This window comes from Cydia amplana, chromosome 25 (assembly GCF_948474715.1).
Source record: "Cydia amplana chromosome 25, ilCydAmpl1.1, whole genome shotgun sequence".
Taxonomy (NCBI): Eukaryota; Metazoa; Arthropoda; class Insecta; order Lepidoptera; family Tortricidae; genus Cydia; species Cydia amplana.
Window position 1 is genome coordinate 4,468,623 of NC_086093.1, and position 20,626 is coordinate 4,489,248.

Sequence of the window (20,626 nt, forward strand, 5' to 3'; positions counted from 1 at the left end):
CTCGTGATTCTGAGTAGAAATAACATAAAAAATCCCAAAATTGAAAAAAAAGTGTAGGGGACAAAAAAAACGCCCTATCTGTGACTATAGAGATATGTTTACAGGTGTAATGGAAATGATAACAGAGGAAGAGAACCTAGCGATCGGACCGAACATTATTAGCAAGGAGCCCATAACCGCTGGCGAGTGGGAGATCCTTGGCAGGAAGATATGGGTGAGATGCACTATCTAATGTTATAGCTTGATTAATAATAGGGATGATGACACATGTTGAATTTTATAACAAAATCTAGTAAAATAGATAGCAGATGAGCAATTTATCACAATATTGTGGATATTAAAAAAATATATGGAAAGAATACAAAAATACGACACCTGAAAGTTTCAAGATTTATGTTTTTTTTTTAACTTTCAAAAACGAAATAAGTAAGGATACCATTAGATTCTTCACATTTTATCCAAAAAAAGATTTTATAGCAACTATATACATAAACGCAATATTTCACCGACAAAAATGCAATTTTCTTGTTTTGTTCATACTTCAAGATGCGCTCTCAGTGACCTTGACGTCACGTTCATATAGCGATTTGTTCGGGGCGTTTCGCGAGTGAAGTACGACTGTCGGACTTTGACTATCATTTCTGACTTTTATATTGCTTTAATGCAATGGGTCCATTGATATAGTATAAAGAACTGGATACCCAATCAGCCGCCAAAAATGGCCCCACAAAAGTGATGTCAAAACAGATCATGCATTACTTTTTCGTTTAGTCTTGTTTGAAACGCTCAACTGTGAAGTTGTCAACAATTACGAAATGTGCCGTTAAAATATCTAAAAATAACAATGATAAAGCAAGGAAAAAGGATGGAATGTATTTCTTTCGGTTAGTTCTTTGGATAGCATTACATAATTTATGTAATCTGGTGGTAATTTTATGGTTTTGAATAAATTAATTTGTTAGTACCAAAGAAGGGATGTCAAGGAACAAAATTCTAATGAGTCGATGTGAGGTCAATATTTTTTTTATTTTTATATGGAATTCATAAGAAATAATATGTTTAAATTGAAGATTTCCAAGAAAACCTATGCGACGTGCAAAGTGGACTGCTATTTAATTATAGCAAGAGATAGGGGTGATGCAGTTTTAAACAAGGCAAAACGGCACTTGTGTGTTCGGCCCATTTCCCTGTTTCCGTCATATACACCACCAATAAGGACTTATATCGACTAACTGTAAATGCTAAACCTGTCGGAACACAGTGACAACCACAGGATTTTTTTTATAAAGTATAGGTAGACTTTATAAAAAAAATCCAATCAGTATCTAAATTTCCCCGTGCACCCGTGCTATGAGTAAATGTAGATCTTAAATACACAGTTATTTAATAAGTAGAATTTATTTCAAGGAAATTAGTATTTAAAGACGTATACTTACGAATTAAAAATTTAATTTGTTTGAATTTGAACCACGAATTAATTTTATTTGAGCTCCCGATTAAATTAAATTTGTTTTATTTATTACTTCAATTGGTTTTCCTGTACAGTAATATATATTAAAGTGTACCAAAGTGACTCCATTCGTTCATTATTCTCGTTTGACGTTGTTTGACGTAAATACGTTACGTTTAGTGCCATCGGACTAAATTTTTTAACAGTGTTGGTACTTATGTTTGCTAATTTGACACTTAATGCTTACGACATTAAGCTCTTTTCTGTACGAAACATTTATCTTGACTCAAAATTTACGTAAGCGTTTTTATCATCAATGCAAATGGTGCGAAACGTCATTGGGAGCCACATTTCTTGACGTTTTTGTTCTGCTTTGTGTGTCTATTTCTTTTATATTAAGTCAGTGAATGGGTCCCATATAGACATTTGATCCTAAAAACAAACCTGATTTATACCATAAATGAAAATTTGTCATCTAGCCTATTCTTCCCCGCGTTGTCCCGGCATTTTGCCACGACTCATGGGAGCCGGGGGTCCGCTTGACACAAGAATTGATGTATGCACTAGTTTTTACGGAAGCGAGTGCCATCTGACCTTCCAACCGGAGGGGAAACTAGGCCTTATTGGGATTAGTCCGGTTTCCTCACGATGTTTTTCCTTCACCGAAAAGCGACTGGTAAATATCAAATGATATTTCGATACTGGGCTGCTACCGTGAAAATCGAACGATCGAGCGCCATCCGCACGAAAATGATTTCGAACGAACCAACTTGTCCTAACCGCGAAACTCTTTCGTTTCGGCTTACGTCTTTCGAATCCATAGAATTGACCGACGTGAATGGAATGAACGAACCTAACGTAAAGTGTGCATCACACTTCGCATCCCACGCTGGGACATAAAACCGGTAAATTAATAATTTGCTTAAAACTGAGTTAGATATACTTAAATAATTAGTTTTACGTACTTATAACGTTCAATGATACTAAAAACCTTCGTAGGATAAGTTTTAATACCAATTTTAAAATTTTTGCTGTTTTTCGAATTTAATTTTAATAGATTAAGCCAGTAGTGTCAAGACTGTCAATGTCAAACACTTTGTTTACTGTCTTATGGCTGTCTTGATGTTCTGTTGTACCACATATTTTAATATTATAAAATTTGTATTAACATTAAAAAGGTAAGAAAATCTTTATCTTGTCTTTAAAAAAACTTTCCAAGCAAGAAGAAATTACCCTTATAATTGAAGTACTTGACGACTTTCTGAAACTATGTATCACAATGTACCTACTTTTAATTATTTTAGTTGGTTTTATCAAGAAAATTATACGAACCAAACATATAAATTACTTCCTAGTACCCGATGACTTTCGAAACGACATAATAGTTTCGTTGCATACTTTTGGTTACTCTCGCTCGACGTATGAAACAAAATTAAGAATAAGATACTTGTTAAACAGTGAACAGTTGTAGTTTTTACTTAAAAAAAATATTATAACAGTTTAAAGGACAATTTTCATTCTACCTATTATTGATATTTTCACAAAAGTGATTTATTTTATTACTTTGTAAGTTCTTAAGGTCAAATAGCCTATTGATTGTCTGCAGCTCCTGTAGCCGGTTATTTTAGGGAAATATGTTCTAATTCATGTGTTTTTTTAGTTCCAGACTAGTAGGAATCACAATGAACCTACAGTGAGCACCCCAGCAAGGAAAATATTCAAGCTTATTAGCTTCCAGCTATTGCTGGAAAATGGAAATTTCTATAATGATATGGAGGCCAACAAAGGTAGGCATTTTTACTGATTTGGACCGCAGCAACGTTTCGTACTCATTAAACTATGCTGATTGTGTCTCATACATAATCTATGATTTCCTTTCGCTTTCATACTTTCTTTCAAATAAAAGTGCCTGCCCAACGCCAACTAGGTACATGGGTACCTACTAACCTAGATGCCAAGTAGGCTGGCTACATACTTATACATATATCCTACACCTCATGCTTTAAAGGTCTGCAAATGTCTAAATTATAACAAATAAGAATAATTAGATTAGACACAGAAACTTAATTTCAATTTCACACCATTCACTGGGGTATGGTTTAATACAATAATTTGTATATATCTAAATATAATTCTTGTTTTTATTAACATTTCCACAGACTCCAGAGCATGTCTGGCAGCGCCTCATAGGGCTATCCTGCCCACGACTCCCAGTCCACCAGCCGCGCCGGTCCGTCGACTAATCACAACTCCAACCCGGTCAACCGCAACAGGAGCCACAAGAAGATGAGATGGTGCTGGAGATGAAGGTGATCGAAGTCAATGACCACTTATACACCCGCGAAATGATGCGGTGACAAAAACTATGGTCTTGTTTTAACATTAATGTTATAACTTTATTTGCTTAGACTGATTTGAAATATTCTTTATTGAAAGTGTATATGTATAATGTAGGGAGGTTTGTCCTATTTTTGTTAAAATAAAAAATAAAAAATTACACGTAAAGTATATTTTGTTGAATTTAGCTATTTTTATCAGTACTTCCGTGCCGCGACTATATCTCGCAGATCGTTGGGCAGTGGTCGAACACGTAGTTGGGAGATTTTCAATAAAAAGTTTGCCTTCACATTAACATTGTTTTATTTATCACAGTACATACAGCAATCATTCTAATTATTTGTGTAAAAAAATTTACCCTTCACCAGGCTAAGGGTTATATTTCCCACGTACGGCACTTCAAACATGTGTTCTATTTTCGATGAGTAAGACAGACATTCGATTGTCATTTTCGAAATGTCAGCCTGGTAAAGGGTTAAAATGGTATAATATTTCAAAATGTTTATTTAACGTAATTAATACAAACTTAATACTTAAGTACCTTATAAAATAAAATAACTAAAACTAAACCTGATAAAAAAATCCCTAAAACCTACCTTCTAAGCCTAGGCCCCTCGACAAGGTGCCTATCACGCAGGCAGCATTCCCGCGCTGTATAGCGATGGCAATCCTTTGCGCGAGAAAGCTGCCTGCGCGAGAGTCCCCTGTTGCCTCCCTTAACTGCTTAACAAACTCCTTAAGGAGCCCGCGCTCCTCTACCCCACGGTCCGAGTATCTCGACGCCAAAAGCTACGAACTCTTAGTTGGCGCCGAGACAGCTGTATTTATAGGCCTTAGCTCGCTCTCGGGCGTCCGCCGCTGCCCCGGCATTTCTGCTGGTTGCTTGAATGTAGGACGCTGCCAACGTGTCGGCGCAGGTAGCGTCCCACATCAGCGCGCTGCCCATTCTCCATGGGATTAACGACATCCCGTCCGGGCACTAATTGTATAATTATATTTAAAATTTATAAAATTCGGGACTAACACATTCAGCACATGCACAAACAGGCGGCTAATGGGCAGAAGCTTCCTCCTCTTCCCTTATTGTCTACATTACATTCTAAAGAGTTAATCAGACCAAGATATTAAGCGATTTTTATAGCACAGACGTGCAAATGTTATTTAAATTCATAATTTCATAGAAGTTTGAAGTTTAAAATTACACTTACACGTCTGTGCTATAAAAATCGCTGCATAGTTATCTTGGTCTCACTCTAATATCATTTACATATTATTGACTAATCAACCATTGACTATGTTTATTTGCACATACAAGAGTAAGAAATAAAATAACCTAGCTAACCTTGTAAAATTATTTGGTACATTTTAGAGGCACAACTCAGATATAACATTTAGATTTTTACATTACAAGTCTTATATATTTCGTTCGTGTGTAATTATTCCTTGACGAGTAACATGTCTGGTTATCGTTATATACTATACTGCACTGATTGTTTTGAAACAAAATTCTGCCATGGAATTTTGAACAAAACATACATGTTAAACAATAAACACTCACATTATACATCTTTAAATTTTAAAGTATTCTATCTATCTTTTTCTACTCCAGCACTTAAATGTGTCAATTAAATGACTGACAGTGATATCTAAAGCAATGTCATTTGAATGCTTTGTCTATAGGCTCATAAGATGACTGCTAGCAGTCATCTTATGAGTATAATACAACTGCTTTATTTTTTTTAAAGATACAAGTTCCGATCATCTTGATTGAAAGAGGTATGTTTTCATTTACAATAATAACTCTTTTTTTTTTAAATAATAACTCAATTTTTTTTAAATAATAACTCTTTTTTTTAATAATAACTCTTTTTTTTTAATAATAACTCTTTTTTTTTTTTATTTTTTTTTTTTTTTATTTTTTTTTTTTTGCTGCAGCTGTCATAGAAAAAGTAATGTATGCAACAGCTCATAATTGGTTCTTAAAATTCTCGGGTCTTTTTTTACAAAACTCGACTACGTCTCGTTTTGTAACTTCGACCCTTGAATTTTAAGAACCCTTATTATATCACTGTTGCATAAACTACTATTGTATATCTACAACATTTATATCGATGGTCACATATTCAGAACTATACTAGAGAAAGTTATGCAACATTTTTTCCTAGCGTCCTCATAGTTAACAACACAATCGGCACAATCTGCGTTTGGTTAAGGCACATATTTTAAATCCCCCAGAAACAAATGTAATTTATTGTACCTGCTAGGTATATTGCTCCATCCGTAGTCAACTTGGCCCATACAACTCTTAGTGCTGCTAATCAAGTATTAATATATCTAGCAGGTACAATAAATCACACAATTTATTCCTGTAAAGGAGGCGATTCAAATATATGTGCCTTATTATTCTTATGCCTTACATTGGCTTTCTATGTTGAATTTAATAATTACCACAGCCACAGCATACTGTTTTAGAGCATTATACTCATATCACCTTACTCCATACTCCCTCGTGGCGTGAAGTTATGGCCTCATAGGAAATAGGACTAGTTTGCTAGCCTCTGCTAATATAGTAGATAAGTCTTAGTCTTCTTCTATACTAGGTACGGGGCATTGGGTAATAGTTGCATTATTATATCAGCTGGTAATGTAGCTCCTTGAAAAGCCGGCAGTGGTATTTTCATCGCCGTCGTCGGAAGTACGGTCTTCGCGTATAGGCACAACAGGGATCACAGATCAGACAGTAGTGGTGGTGGTGTAACTGAAACATCATAAGAACTGGTATTAGAATTATTACTATACTTACTACTGTTTGACATCTTCATTACATTACTAGGAATTTCATTATTATTTAGAACAGCGATAGGCAACAGGCGGCCCGTGAACCTCTCACTTGCGACCCGCGAGCCCCCTTGGCTATTTTGTATTTATTTTTTTATTTATTAGGTTCGCCAACAGGTGCAATACAAAAAATACTTATAAATAACAAGTTATAAAATAATATTGCTAGAGTATTCACCCAATTACAGGCAAACACGGCATGCTTGTAACATATGTTTTTTATCCTAAGTACTAAACTAGTAGGTACTAAATATAAATCAAGGTTGCTGAAATGCTGTATGTAATATTGACAAACGACAATGTTTGATAAAGTCACAAATATTAACAAAGTGCGGCCCGCTTCAACTTTTTAACTACTATGTGGCCCTTGGCTGCTAAAATGATGCCGACCGCTGATTTAGAATACTAATTTTATGATTTTTATTTTCTTCAGACGCTAGTTTACAATGACTTCGCCATTTTGAAAGTTTTCGACGTGTAATAGTTACATGACGTTGAAGTGTCGCCGGGAAACAGACACACACCAACAATGCGCGTGCCTGGGGAAAGCGTAACTAAATATAAGCCTATATTATGACCAGGGGTCGGACAAAAAGTGCGGATGACGTCAAACCACTTATAGGATGATTTCAAACAGTATTTTTGATTTTCATAAACAATTATCACTTATCATTTATCAACCTCTTTATTAAACGATATCGCCACTTGAAATGAGTAAGTACGTTTTTGACTGACACATTGTCAATCAGATGAACAATAAATTGACTTCGTTATTGTTTAGCTATTGTATCTTCACGATTATAATTAGCTAAAATGTATATTTACTAATGTATAAGAAAACGCTCTAAAATGTCATCTGTACTCGAATATTGTAGCAATTTTCCGTTTTTGGAGGTACGTGACAAACACGTATACTGCTCTTGCTGTAATCAAGATATACCCACGAAGAAATTTATTTTATTCACTACATCACCCTACCACCTGTATTATTAATTCCATGGATTTATTTACGATTATTTTGTTACTTCATTAATACTACTTTGTTACTACATGTCACACGGAAGTTTAAATACAAACTCAAACATCATCCTGTGTGCAACATTACGTCATTTTTACGTCATCGGCACTTTTTGTCCGACCCCTGATTATGACCTATAGCCGATGGTTGTTGGATCTGTCGGCCAATGAAACAGCTTTCTCGTCACCCCCAATGCAAATCTACACAATGGATGGTTAACTGCAGAAATCAGTGTCCATAACACAAAGTTACCTTTTAATATACCAAATGCAGCGCGCCATCTTTTGCATGGCGTTATAGCCTCGGGGAGTCTTCTGCGGCGCCGGTTACAGAAATCATAAGGTGTTCCGTGTTCCCGCAGTGGATACCCGGAGTCTTCTAAAATTATTATAAGCACATTATATTAATAGTGGGATAATATCTGCCTAAAAACCATAGCTGGTTTTACGCAACCTTTCCTGAAGGCCGCAATGGAAACATTTATTTGTAAATAACACAAACAAACGAAGAGTCTCTCACCCTAAATGCATATACAATAAGCGGCAATTATTGCCGTTCTGTCAGGGATAATAATATAAATTAAGATACAACTTTATTCCTATTTTTTTCCGTCCTCCGCATTTGATAACTAGAGTTAGACCAAGATAAGTCTGCAACGATTTTGATAGCACGCGCAGTGTAGGTAAATGTTATTTATGCGTCATAATTTCATAGAAGTTTGACGTTTAAAATAACAGTTACACTGCGTGTGTTATCAAAATCGTTGCAGTCTTTTCTTAGTCTAACTCTAGGATCATTCGAAATATTTCGTAAATCGTTTCCGTGATGAGAAACCTTTTAGCAGCCAAGGGCCACATAACTACATAGTTGTTAACAATGTTGAAGTGGGCCGCACTTTATTAATATTTGTGAATTTAGCAGACATTGTCGTTTGTCAATATTACATACAAAATAGCCAGCAAGGCTCGCGGGCCGGGCCGCAAGCGAAAGATAAGCAGGCCGCCTGTTGCCGACCGCTGCGTTAAACCATTAATAAACCCCTGACGTAACATGTGCATCTATGTCTGTCTGTAGTACGTAGCTCCCAAACACACACACACTCACACAGGCTTATTGATCTTACTGTGGGTCGTTTAGTGTATGATTAAGATCACAAAATATATTTATATAAATTATTAAGTTATAATTATAACATACCTACCTACCTAATGTACGCTATTTCGCTGGTACCACATGCCCGCTGCTCGAAGTAGTCTTGACTAATGCTGTTGCTCCATATGAAGGCGTCGTGGGTTGCCCTGCCGTACGACGCGTCCATGTTAATGATGTAGTTGATATGTTCCCATATCTAAAAACCGAACGTTAAATAATGTTAATTTATATTTCACCATAAGTAGCACGAATTTAGTTAGAGTGGGTATACACGTCTTCTATAAACTCTGGTAATAAGTAATGTAAGGCTTAGTAAATTAAATAAAGAAATAATAATAAATAAATACACACGGCGCGTATATTTGTTAACCTAGTAATTTTAAGTTAACTGTATTATAGGTATATTTATGTTGCTGTGTCCTTACAGGGCGTCACTTAAACTAACCCAATAATATGTACCACCTTTATAACTGCTTTGTGATATGCAATAAATGATTCTATTCTATTCTATAGCTTGGGCCTTGCCCCGCTGCTGGCGGCACTCTAGGTTGGTTTTCTTATAGCGTGTCTATATATTTTTTTATGATTTTGTAAGTGTTTTTATATTCTACTTTTTTATTCATATTGTAAAAAACCTAAGCTAATATTCGAAATGAATAAACGAAATAAATATATAAATTATGGAACAACTGACACAAATCGACCTAGTAAAACGGTAAGCTCAATAATGCTTGTATTGTGGGTACTAGATGAGATAGAAAAATGTAAAACATAGATAACTCCGTATTATATATGTATCTGTGCTAAACACACAAATATATAATATATATACCCTTACAAGGATTCAAACCCGGGAATTCTTATTTTATTGGCAGGGTCACTACTGACTGGACTAGGAGGCAGTTTCAAATTAAAATATTTACAGATTAGATTAAACTGGTTAAGATTATTATTCCACAAAATTATTTTTACACTCATGGAAAACATACATATTTCGATTATTTTCTTTATTTATTTTTCGTCTCAAGTTAGGTTATTCATAATATGAATATTATTATATTATATTATTATACAGAGCTCACTGTGTCCCACTGCTGGGCAAAGGCGGAGGCTGGGGAGCCGGCAGGCCTCGTCGGCGATGGCGGGATGGCCTGGACTCCTTCTTGAGAGGCTGGATGTAGCACTGAACAGGGACGACTGGAATATGAATATAAAAGTAAAATATAAAAACACTTACAAAACAATAAAACATACATATAAACACATTATAAAACCCTAACCAAGGGTGCCGCCAGCAGCGGGGCAAGGCCCAAGCTCCCGGTGGTCAGGGCCGCAGAGTGAGGAACCGGCGGACTATCCGCGCCGTGTCCAAGATCACCGCCTTCTGCATCTGACCCTTGATCCAACCACCTAGCGAGAGTCTCTCAAGATGTTGGTCGAGACTCTTCGCTATTAGACCGTTCACTGAAACGACTATCGGGACAATGATAGTCGAATCAACATCCCACATGGCGGTTATCTCGTGAGCCAAATCTAGGTACCTACTTACTGGACTTGTCCTTCTCGGCCTTCACGAGATTCTCATCATGGGGGATTTCGATTATTATTATTGGGTTATTAGCGATTATTTCGAGTTAATAATACCGATGAATATATCAGCCTTCTGAAAGAATAAAAAGGCTATCTTTTTCGAGTACCGTAGTCAACTAGGAACCCTTATAGTTTCGCCATGTCCGTCTGTCTGTCCGTCCGCGGTTCTTCTCCGTTACCGTGAATGCTAGAAAGCAGCAATTTGGCATAAATACATAAAATATGCATGGCAACAGAACGATAAAAAAAAGCGGCCAAGTGCGAGTCGGACTCGCCCATGAAGGGTTCCGTATTTAGGCGATTTATGACGTATAAAAAAAAACTACTTACTAGATCTCGTTCAAACCAATTTTCGGTGGAAGTTTACATGGTAATGTACATCATATATTTTTTTTAGTTTTATCATTCTCTTATTTTAGAAGTTACAGGGGGGGGGGGACACACATTTTACCACTTTGGAAGTGTCTCTCGCGCAAACTATCCAGTTTAGAAAAAAATGATATTAGAAACCTCAATATCATTTTTGAAGACCTATCCATAGATACCCCACACGTATGGGTTTGATGAAAAAAAAATTTTTGAGTTTCAGTTCGAAGTATGGGGAACCCCAAAAATGTATTGTTTGTTTTCTATTTTTGTGTGAAAATCTTAATGCGGTTCACAGAATACATCTACTTACCAAGTTTCAACAGTATAGTTCTTATAGTTTCGGAGAAAAGTGGCTGTGACATACGGACGGACAGACAGACGGACAGACGGACAGACAGACAGACAGACATGACGAATCTATAAGGGTTCCGTTTTTTGCCATTTGGCTACGGAACCCTAAAAATAGGCTACGATACAAAAAAATCATATTTTTTTTTACTGTTAACAACCATTTTTGATAAAGTGGATAGTTTCGGAAAAAAAACGCTCCGAACGATAAAAAAACTTAATAAATTCTTTAAATGAAAACTAGTCGAACATGATCGGTCCCGCGTCTTTTGAGTTAATGCAAAAAGTCATCTCTCCTCAGTAAAAAGACGTACAATTAAGCGCTACGAAGGTACTTCCTTATAAAAGTTATAAATTTTGTAATACATATCATGAGTCAATAGTCATACTAACACTAAGCGCGAGAGACTAAAAATACGTAAGTTAAACCGTATAATTAGCGTAGTACTCCCTTATGCTTGTATTGTACAATACTAATTTATTCCTATTTTTTCAGTCATCCACATTTTACATCTAGCGTCATTCAACAATTTTGTAAGTAAATCATTTTTACGATGATGCGCTAACTAAACGATTAATTGATTGTGTGTGTGTGAATTAATTAGAAAAAAAAAACACACACACACACACATGCTTATTAATATTACTGTGGTATCGTAGTGCGTGATTAGGAACACCAAATATATTTATATACCTAAATTATTAAATTATAACTAACCTAATGTACACTATTTCGCTGATGGGCACACATGCCAGCGGCTCGAAGTAGTCTCGACTAACGCTGTTGCTCCATATAAAGGCGTCGTAGGTTGTCCCACCATACGAATCGTCCACGTAATTGACATGATCCCGTATCTGAAAACCAAACGTCAGTTGTTGTTAATTTCTGTTTCACTTTAATACGAAGTTACAAAAAACCGGACACGCGCGAGTCGGACTCACCCACCGAGGGTTCCGTACTTTTTAGTATTTGTTGTTATAGCGGCAACAGAAATACATCATCTGTGAAAATTTCAACTATCTAGCTATCACGGTTCGTGAGATACAGCCTGGTGACAGACGGACGGACGGACAGCGGAGTCTTAGTAATAGGGTCCCGTTTTACCCTTTGGGTACGGAACCCTAAATAAATAAGTTTTTAGCAAAAATTTAATTTTTGGTACAAGCTTTTATCGCTGACTGTACTTTTCTTACGACAGACAACTAATACTCATCGAGACAATTCTAAAAACCCCTAACACAATTAGGTTGCGTTGTTTCCTCACAGAGTTCCTATGGCCACCTCCTGTCTCCATCATCAGATCAGTTCGATAGTACCATATTATTGTATTGTCATCAGAACTACATATAGCCGCCAATTTTCATGACGCTACGATTCTTGGAAGATGGTTAAATTAGTTACCTTAGATTTCATTACATGTTAGTTACATACAGGTCGAGAGTTCCTATGGCCACCTCCTGTCTCCATCATCAGATCAGTTCGACAGTACCATATTATTGTATTTTCATCAGAACTACATACAGCTGCCAACTTTCATGACACTACGATCCTTGGAAGATGGTTACCTTAGATTCCATTACATAGTTAGTAACTTACAGGTAGACCTAATAAAAGCTTGTTAAAAAGGAAGTCAAATTCAAATCATGGATATTTTAGAGTAGGTATACACATCTTCTATAAACTCTGGAAATAAGCAGGTAATGTAAGGCTTAGTAAATTAAATAAATAAATAATCCATACGTCCATACTAATATTATAAATGCGCGTAAAAGTCTGTCTGTTACCTCTTGACGCTTAAACCGCCGAACCGATTTCGACTAAATTTGGTATGGATATAGTTTGGGCCCCGAGAAAGGAGTAGTTTTTTTCAATCACCGTCATCATCCCACGCAGACGACGTCGCGGGCAGAAGCTAGTGATTAATAAATATCTTGGACACGGCGCGTATAGTACGTCGATTCCTCTCACTGCGGCCACAGACTACATATATACAGACGCTGCTATCCCATACATTCAAATGTGACCGCCTAAAAGCGCATCATTACTAGATGGCGTCACTGAAAATGCACTGTTGCCTATCATGGATACAAGATGGCGCTGTGTCACATCCAAATCATAGAATTCCTAACGACATCTATACGTCTTCATTGAAAGTTAGTAGACATATGTCGTTGCCAACGATTAGAAGTAATCAACAGATGTCGCTTTATAGCGTATTGAATAAATCATGAATCTCGTTTAAAACTGGATCAAGCATGAGGGGTGGAAGGAAATGACCGAACAGGATAGTCTTATGTATCTTTCAGTAGGAGTAAAGAGAGTTCGGGCACTTAAGGAGTACAGGGAGGGAAGGGAGAGGCAGGGTACAGAGAAATAGCGTAGCCGAACGGTATAACCATAAAGTAATTTCGGAAAACGATACTGTGGTGATGATAATATTTATATATTATAAGAATGCTACATAAGTCTTGCCGAAACTATTGAAACCGGCTGAAAATAAATACCTGTCATAATAATTTTGCGCATGCTACCATTGGTGCATGGCAAAAGGATTAGACATTACTACTGGCGTAAGTCCGTCTATATGCCACCATGCCACTGGTACTTGAGCGTTTCTTTATATTTTTTTAATCCAATTGCTCAAAAAGTTTAGTTTTTGTAGCTGCAAATCGTGCGTAAAGTTTGATTTTTTTACACTAGTGCTAAAAAGTAATCTGATTGATACATTTTAAATAAATGAGTATTATGCGAGACCCGCTTATAAATGACCCACCAGAACAACGCGCGATTGGGCATAAAGGAGTATTATTCGAGACCCAATAGTATTACTTGAACAACGCGCGACTGAATGAAGCTGACGTTCGTACAATACACTTTATACACTTAATATAAATGTAATTAATTAGATATATATCAATATAATGAAATAACAAAAGATTCATGTTTTTTTACATATAGCTGGTCAACCAAATCTTGTCAGTAAAATAAAGGCGCGAAATTCAAATTTTCTATGGGACGATATCCTTTCGCGCCTACATTTTTCAAATTTGCCGCCTTTTTCTACTGTCAAGATCTGGTTGACCATGTATAATTATATGTTCTGAAAATTAATTTTATTAATTTTAATAATACAATTTCTCTTCAATTGGCATAATGCTGACAACAGTGACAACAGAATCCACATTGAAAAAAATGGCAATTAAAAGTAAAACTTTTTTATTCCCTTCCCGCCTTTTTTATTCAACATTTAAAGTGATTTATGTTTGTAAGTAATTGCCAAGAAAGCATAAGTTATTAAATAAAAATGAGTGATTCAGACGATTTTGGAGTTAATTTAACGCCACCAGATATCAAAGCAAAGGCATCCGTTGTAAGTGACAGGGCTATAACCGCGAAAATCGAATTTCGCAAATTGCGGGCATTTTTCTCTGTCACTCTAATTACGCCTGCATTGGAGTAAAAGAGAAAGATCCCCGCAATTTGCGAATTTCGGTTTTGGCGGTAGCCCCTCAGTATATTACCGGAAAAATCGAAAGCTCGGTACTCGTGCAAAATGACATACTTCTCGCACTTATATCGAAAACTACTATTTTTTGCCATTTTTTATATTGTGATCTTTTTTGCCACTTTTGTGTTATTTGTACTCAAATTCACGAGCTCTTTCGATCCTAATGAGATAAAATACCTCAATTCATGCTCAATTCACTCTTATCGTGCCTTCTAAAAATTTACGATACAAGTTGCATTGCAATAACTATAAAAAAGTAACTGATTTGACTAGTACGAAAATACCCTATTGTAACAATACGATGCGACGTTGTCGAGTTAAACTGGCTTCGCAGTAACTCATAGCAGTTTGGCAACGTCGCGTCGTGCTTTTATTTTTAAGCAACAGATTTGTACATGATTTGTACCATCTTAGTACCTATACATACAAAGATATGTTTTCATAACGTTCCTTTTCAACTTCTCCCATGGCAAAACCCGTACCTATCAAACCTGAAATTATTACACAAAAGCATTTAATGTTTGTTTTAATAAACTTTTTCTGTTATAATTAGAATAAATATATCTAATTTTGCGTATATTGACCAGGCAGGTGTTTGTATCACTAATTATGTGACCTATAAGTATAGACAGACAACAGCGTGCACAGAAACGTCAAAAGCGGCATCAAGTAATGATTATTGCTATTTTAAAATTAGTCCCCTACTTCAGGGTAATGTTATACGCCTGTTCCTTAAAAAAGCAGAAATGGACACTGAGGCATAATTATCATTATTTTGGAATTTAAGTACTATATAATATTATTTGTAGTCTTTTGGAATATCATATTTTATTTGAACTAATAATATTGTATAATAATAAATCATAAAAGCTCTATTTAGGGACAAGAAAGAACTTTCAACGGCAACACTAAAAATAAACTGTCAAATAGTCAAGTCGCCACAAAGCGGCACCGCGTTTGTTGCCTTTGCTTTGTTTCTGTTTATACAAACTTATTAATTTCATATTATAGCTTCATTTGAACTATAGTACAAGTACGTGAATAGAATACCTAGACGTGTCTTGCTTGGTGCAGTTGCGTAGGTATGCTAAAAGGAAAGTTGGAAGACCGATGTGGCGCTTTAAAGACTGTGCTAAGCGTGACATGTGCCCAAAATGTGGGAGGTCGTGCCGCTCACGCATCGGCCTCCACAATCACCAAACCCGTTGTCTAAACAGCAATGCATAAATCGTCTGCAATAGACGAAAAGACCTGTGATGATGACGTGAATTGCCGATGTAGTAACGGAACACTACTAATGGTAAAACCTACATATTAATCTGACAGTGTCTACTGTTTGCCAATAAATGATAAAAAAATAACACTTCAGGTAAGTTTGTTTTGAATACAAAGGTTAATTAAATAATTTATCACCACACCAACTGGTAAAGGCCCCCTTGATTGTTCAAATACTAATGAGAAAATTGAATTTTACCCACATGTGGGGCAAAGTAATCAGATCTAAATTTTGAGTTTCCTTATGTTAGCTGGTAGAATTTACTTTTAAATGATGATTTTGAATTATAAATTCTTTATAATGTTCATGTGGATTTGATTTTTTTGGTATTTTATAGTTGGTATTTTCCCTGCGTTGGCATGGTGATAAATTCTGTGTTTCATTAGGTGGCAATGTTTGTTTAACCCTCGTGCCTTGAATTCTCACAACGCTCAAGATTCCACTTCTCGAACCACTCGCTACGCTCATAGTTCAAATCTTCTGCTTGCTCTGGAATCAACATTAGCATGAGCGGTTAAACAACTGCTTTGCCCCCTTGCCCACTAATAACTATTGTCAAGTTTTATTTTAACCCCCCATGCTAATATTGATACCCGAGCAAGCGAAAGATTCCAAAGTATTTAGAGTTAGAGCAAGAAAGAAGAAAGGTACGTCATAATTTCAAAGATGTTTGACATTTAAAATAACACATGTACTGCGCAGGCGATCAATATCGCTGCATACTTTTCTTGGTCTAAATCTATACAATGGTTAGTGTTTGCAAACAGACTCCAATGTGAAGGCAATGTGTATTAAACTTTATTGTGATATTATTACATTTTATATATAAAAAATATGTTTCTGATTTCAGGACCCAGCCTCTAGCCACTAGAAGTTACAATGTATGCAACAAGAGAGTGAAGATGAAATAGTCAATGCATCTCTGTACAGTCGCCATCAGATATATCGGAACGGCCAAGGTGTTCACAATATCTGAACACGCACTCTAACGCCCTGACAATAGAGGCGTGTTCAGATATTTGTGAGCGCCTTGGCCGCTCCGATATATCTGATGGCGACTGTACCACAAGTAAAATATTTTGAGTGGAAGATGGTTGAGATTGATTCCTGTTTCAACGGACAGACACATGCTATGAAGATTCTCTTAAAAATAATAAAATACAATTAATAAATTCAATGTTTAACATGATAGTGACTTTATTTTGTCTACCCACTAACAACCAATTTGTTCAATGCTGGCGGGCAATGGCGGTAAACTTAAATATTTGATGTGGTATGAAGCTAAATGTTTTGAACATAATGGCAAGCCACTAAAAAGTTTTAATCCTAGATTAGCCATTAAACTGTGGCTACCAGTCTGATTTGTTAATTGTTATATAAGTACAGTCAGCGTCATATAGTAGGTCATCCAAAGTATTCAAATAGTTCGGTACACCATATTATTTGTATGGCGTACTGAACTATTTGAATACTTTGGATGCGACCTACTATACGACGCTGACTGTACTTAATTTAAATATATATAAATTGTATATTATTTCTACGGCCTCCTAGCTAGTCAGTAGTGACAGTGACCCTGCTCTGCTATGTGCTATGAAGTAGGAGGTCCTGGGTTCAAATCCTCATAGGACATTTATTTGTTTTTTAATTGTGTGTGTATATATTAATGGTCTATATCTATTCCCATCTGTCCACACCTCTTGTATGGCGGCGGGGACAAATGGGCCACCACCATGGGACACCATATTAATACACTTTTAGGGGGATCCGAACCTAGGACTTCCAGCTTTGATATGATCATAAAATATAAGATATGTATGTATTTATATTTAGACATTGTATTATTGCTCTCATACATATAGGGATATTTTTTTACAGTACACATGGGGCTACTTTTCCGCACTAGTGCGTAAAATAGCACTTTTCGTGCGTATGTCGAAACTTTAAAGTGCCATATGTACTGTAAAACGTTGTTCGATACATGTGCGAATAGGTAATTCGCAACTCGTGTCGATTTAAAACACTCCCTTCGGTCGTGTTTTAATTTATCGCCACTCGTTTCGAATTTCCTCTTTTTCGCACTTGTATCGAAAATAACTATTAAATGTCGGATGTCTCTTCTCTTTTGAGCATGAATAGAAGCAGGGGATAACTGACAGAACGGGATAGTCTTATGTATCTTTCAGTAGGAGTAGCAGCGAAAGCGCTATTATTGTTTGTCCTTGTCACAGTCTCACATCTTGTTTTATTCCCCACCGTAAATTGACCACCGTGATTGGTCGAATTCATTTGTTGCCCACCATAACAAATAAATTCGACCAATCATAGCGGCGCAATGCGACGCTATGATTGGTCGAATTTATATGTTTTGTCCCTCACGGAGGCACGCGTACACCACTTCTATAGGATGCTACCTTCTATGCTTTTGAGCAAGTTTTTGTCACCTGCCCTGCTATTCAAACTGCTCAAGAATTTACAATGTTTTGTTACCAAGTAGGTCGATTAGTGTAAGACGGTCCTAAAATATATGTATAGCTATATGAGGACAATTTTGTAATGCGTAAGGTTAAGTAAATTAATATACAAACAGCAACACTCCTAACTGTACATCGGTACAGTTAACACTTAACAGTGTGGCTGATGATACCATGTAGGTTTAATATATTTTAATTATTATCACGTTTCTAAGAACAATAGTACATTATTGTCGAGGTTCGGAAGTAGCTACTTGCAAGCTGAGGATTCGTTTTAAACGGACGACCTTGGGAGTCCGTTTAATTGAATCCGAAGCCAGCAAGTAGCCTTCCAGCCGAGTCATATATAGTGCTTTTCTCAAAAATGGTGCAAGAGATATTTTACAGAAGCAACGTTCTAATTTTCACAGAGAAAAGTAAAACCATTAAAAAGATTTGCTTGCCGCCTTTAAAAAAAATAGAAGTGTATTTTTCTGCTGAAAATACGCCAACCTCACGCCAACGTATTTGAGACACCTAAATAGTCGCGGTACCAACATTATATTAATAATAAGTGCTGATCATCTGTTTGGCTGTTTAATGGACCTATGCCTTCATTTGATATGGCCATTTAAAGTTTTAAAAAGTTTGGAACTCGTTTAATAATGGAATTTGTATGCAACATTGCAGTCCCGAAATCGAGACTGCAATGTCGACTTTGCCGTCCATTTTTGAGAAAAATTATATTATTTATTACTTAATAATTATTTTTCCTTTTTTACACTTAATAATTATTGCAGTCCCGAAATCGAGACTGCAATGTTTTTAATTTTTAGAATGACCATAAACTACACACTTCGCGACCTATTTTTTAACCGGCAACGTCGACTTTGCCGTCCATTTTTGAGATAAATTATATTATTACTTAATAATGTTGATATGATCATAAAGTATGAGGATTTACTACAGTGACATCTATTGATAGTCTTTCTCAAACAATCGAGCTATTTAGTGTGTTACAACGGCAAGAAACTAACTGTCTAGTAATGCGATAGATGGCGCTTAGAATAGTTCATGCCATTATTTATTAATTTTTTTCTGCGTCGATTTACTATGTGTAAATGGATGTTTTAAAAGGTTTTTGTTGTAATATGCTAAATAAATTAGAACTATACATGTTAATTTAAAAATTGGCAAGATTTGAAATAACACAAATATATATTTAGGCCCAATGGTGCTCTGAGTGACATCTCTTGAATTTTTGTGGAACTAAGCGAGGCTTGTATGGGCCGACTACTCTATACTATACTTACTTTATGCTGCGGCTTTGACCACCGGCAGCTTGGGCCTTGCCCCGCTGCTGGCGGCACTCTAGGTTAGTTTTTTTAATAATATGTTTATATATTTTTTATTGTTTTGTGAATGTTTTTATGTTCTACTTATATATTTATATTGTAAAAAACCTTAAAGCTAAGACACAAATCGACTTAGTCCAATAGAAAGCTAAATAAAGCTTATTTGTGGGAATATCTAGTAAGATGAAGATATAATTATATAATAGATAGAATAATATAAAACATTCATTACTCCGGATCATCTGTGATAAACACACAAATAAATACCTTTACCAGGATTCGAGCTCGGAAATTCCTGTTTCATTGGCGGGGTCACTACCGACTGGGCTAACTTAAAGAGGCAGTTTAAAATTAAAATATTTTCGGATTAGAATAAACTGGTTAAGATTATTATTCCACAATTATTTTTTACACACATGGAAAACATTAAATATACTTACTGATTAATATATCAACCTCCTAACAGGATAAAAAGACAATCTCTAGTTAATTTTAGATACCATCAACTCTCATTAGTCCTTACACCCTGGCGGATGCTGCCTCTGCGTGCGTCCCATGACGCGGGCAAGGGCAGCATCCGCTTGGTTTACCCCTAGATTTCATTAAGTGTCAAAAGGGACTCACGTGTTGCCTACGGCTCCGCGCACGCCTCCCAAAGGTCCGGAATACCATTGTTCCGTGATGGAAAAGATATACAAGAAGCGGTCTTCATATTCCTATGGCCCATAAAGGGTCACATGTGTGCATCGAAAACCCCTGGAATGCAGAATGAAATTTTTAGTAATTTATAAAATATGATAATGGGTTAATGTGCATTACTTCTAATGTACAATGTATGTATAACTACTTTTTTGAGAAGAGCCCTGCTAAGTTTTTACTGAAATACTAGTTAGGTACTACTTAGCATCATTTATGTATACATATATGTAAA

At 36.1% G+C, this 20,626-nt stretch overlaps 2 protein-coding genes across 2 annotated transcripts in view; one reads left to right on the plus strand and one right to left on the minus strand.

Annotated features, from left to right (window-relative positions):
- Window positions 1-20,626, plus strand: part of LOC134659710 (dipeptidyl peptidase 9) — a 74,574-nt gene that overhangs the window by 20,796 nt on the left and 33,152 nt on the right. The window contains exon 10 of the mRNA XM_063515402.1: window positions 105-214. Within this exon, the coding sequence (XP_063371472.1) occupies window positions 105-214 (110 nt within the window). The remainder of the gene's footprint in view (window positions 1-104; window positions 215-20,626) is intronic.
- On the minus strand, window positions 8,855-20,455 carry LOC134659706 (uncharacterized). Its single transcript, XM_063515399.1, has 3 exons — window positions 20,320-20,455; window positions 11,821-11,957; window positions 8,855-8,991 (listed from the first exon to the last, which is right to left on the minus strand). Exons 1-3 carry the CDS (start codon window positions 20,365-20,367, stop codon window positions 8,859-8,861), a joined length of 318 nt encoding a protein of 105 aa, XP_063371469.1. The 5' UTR covers window positions 20,368-20,455; the 3' UTR covers window positions 8,855-8,858.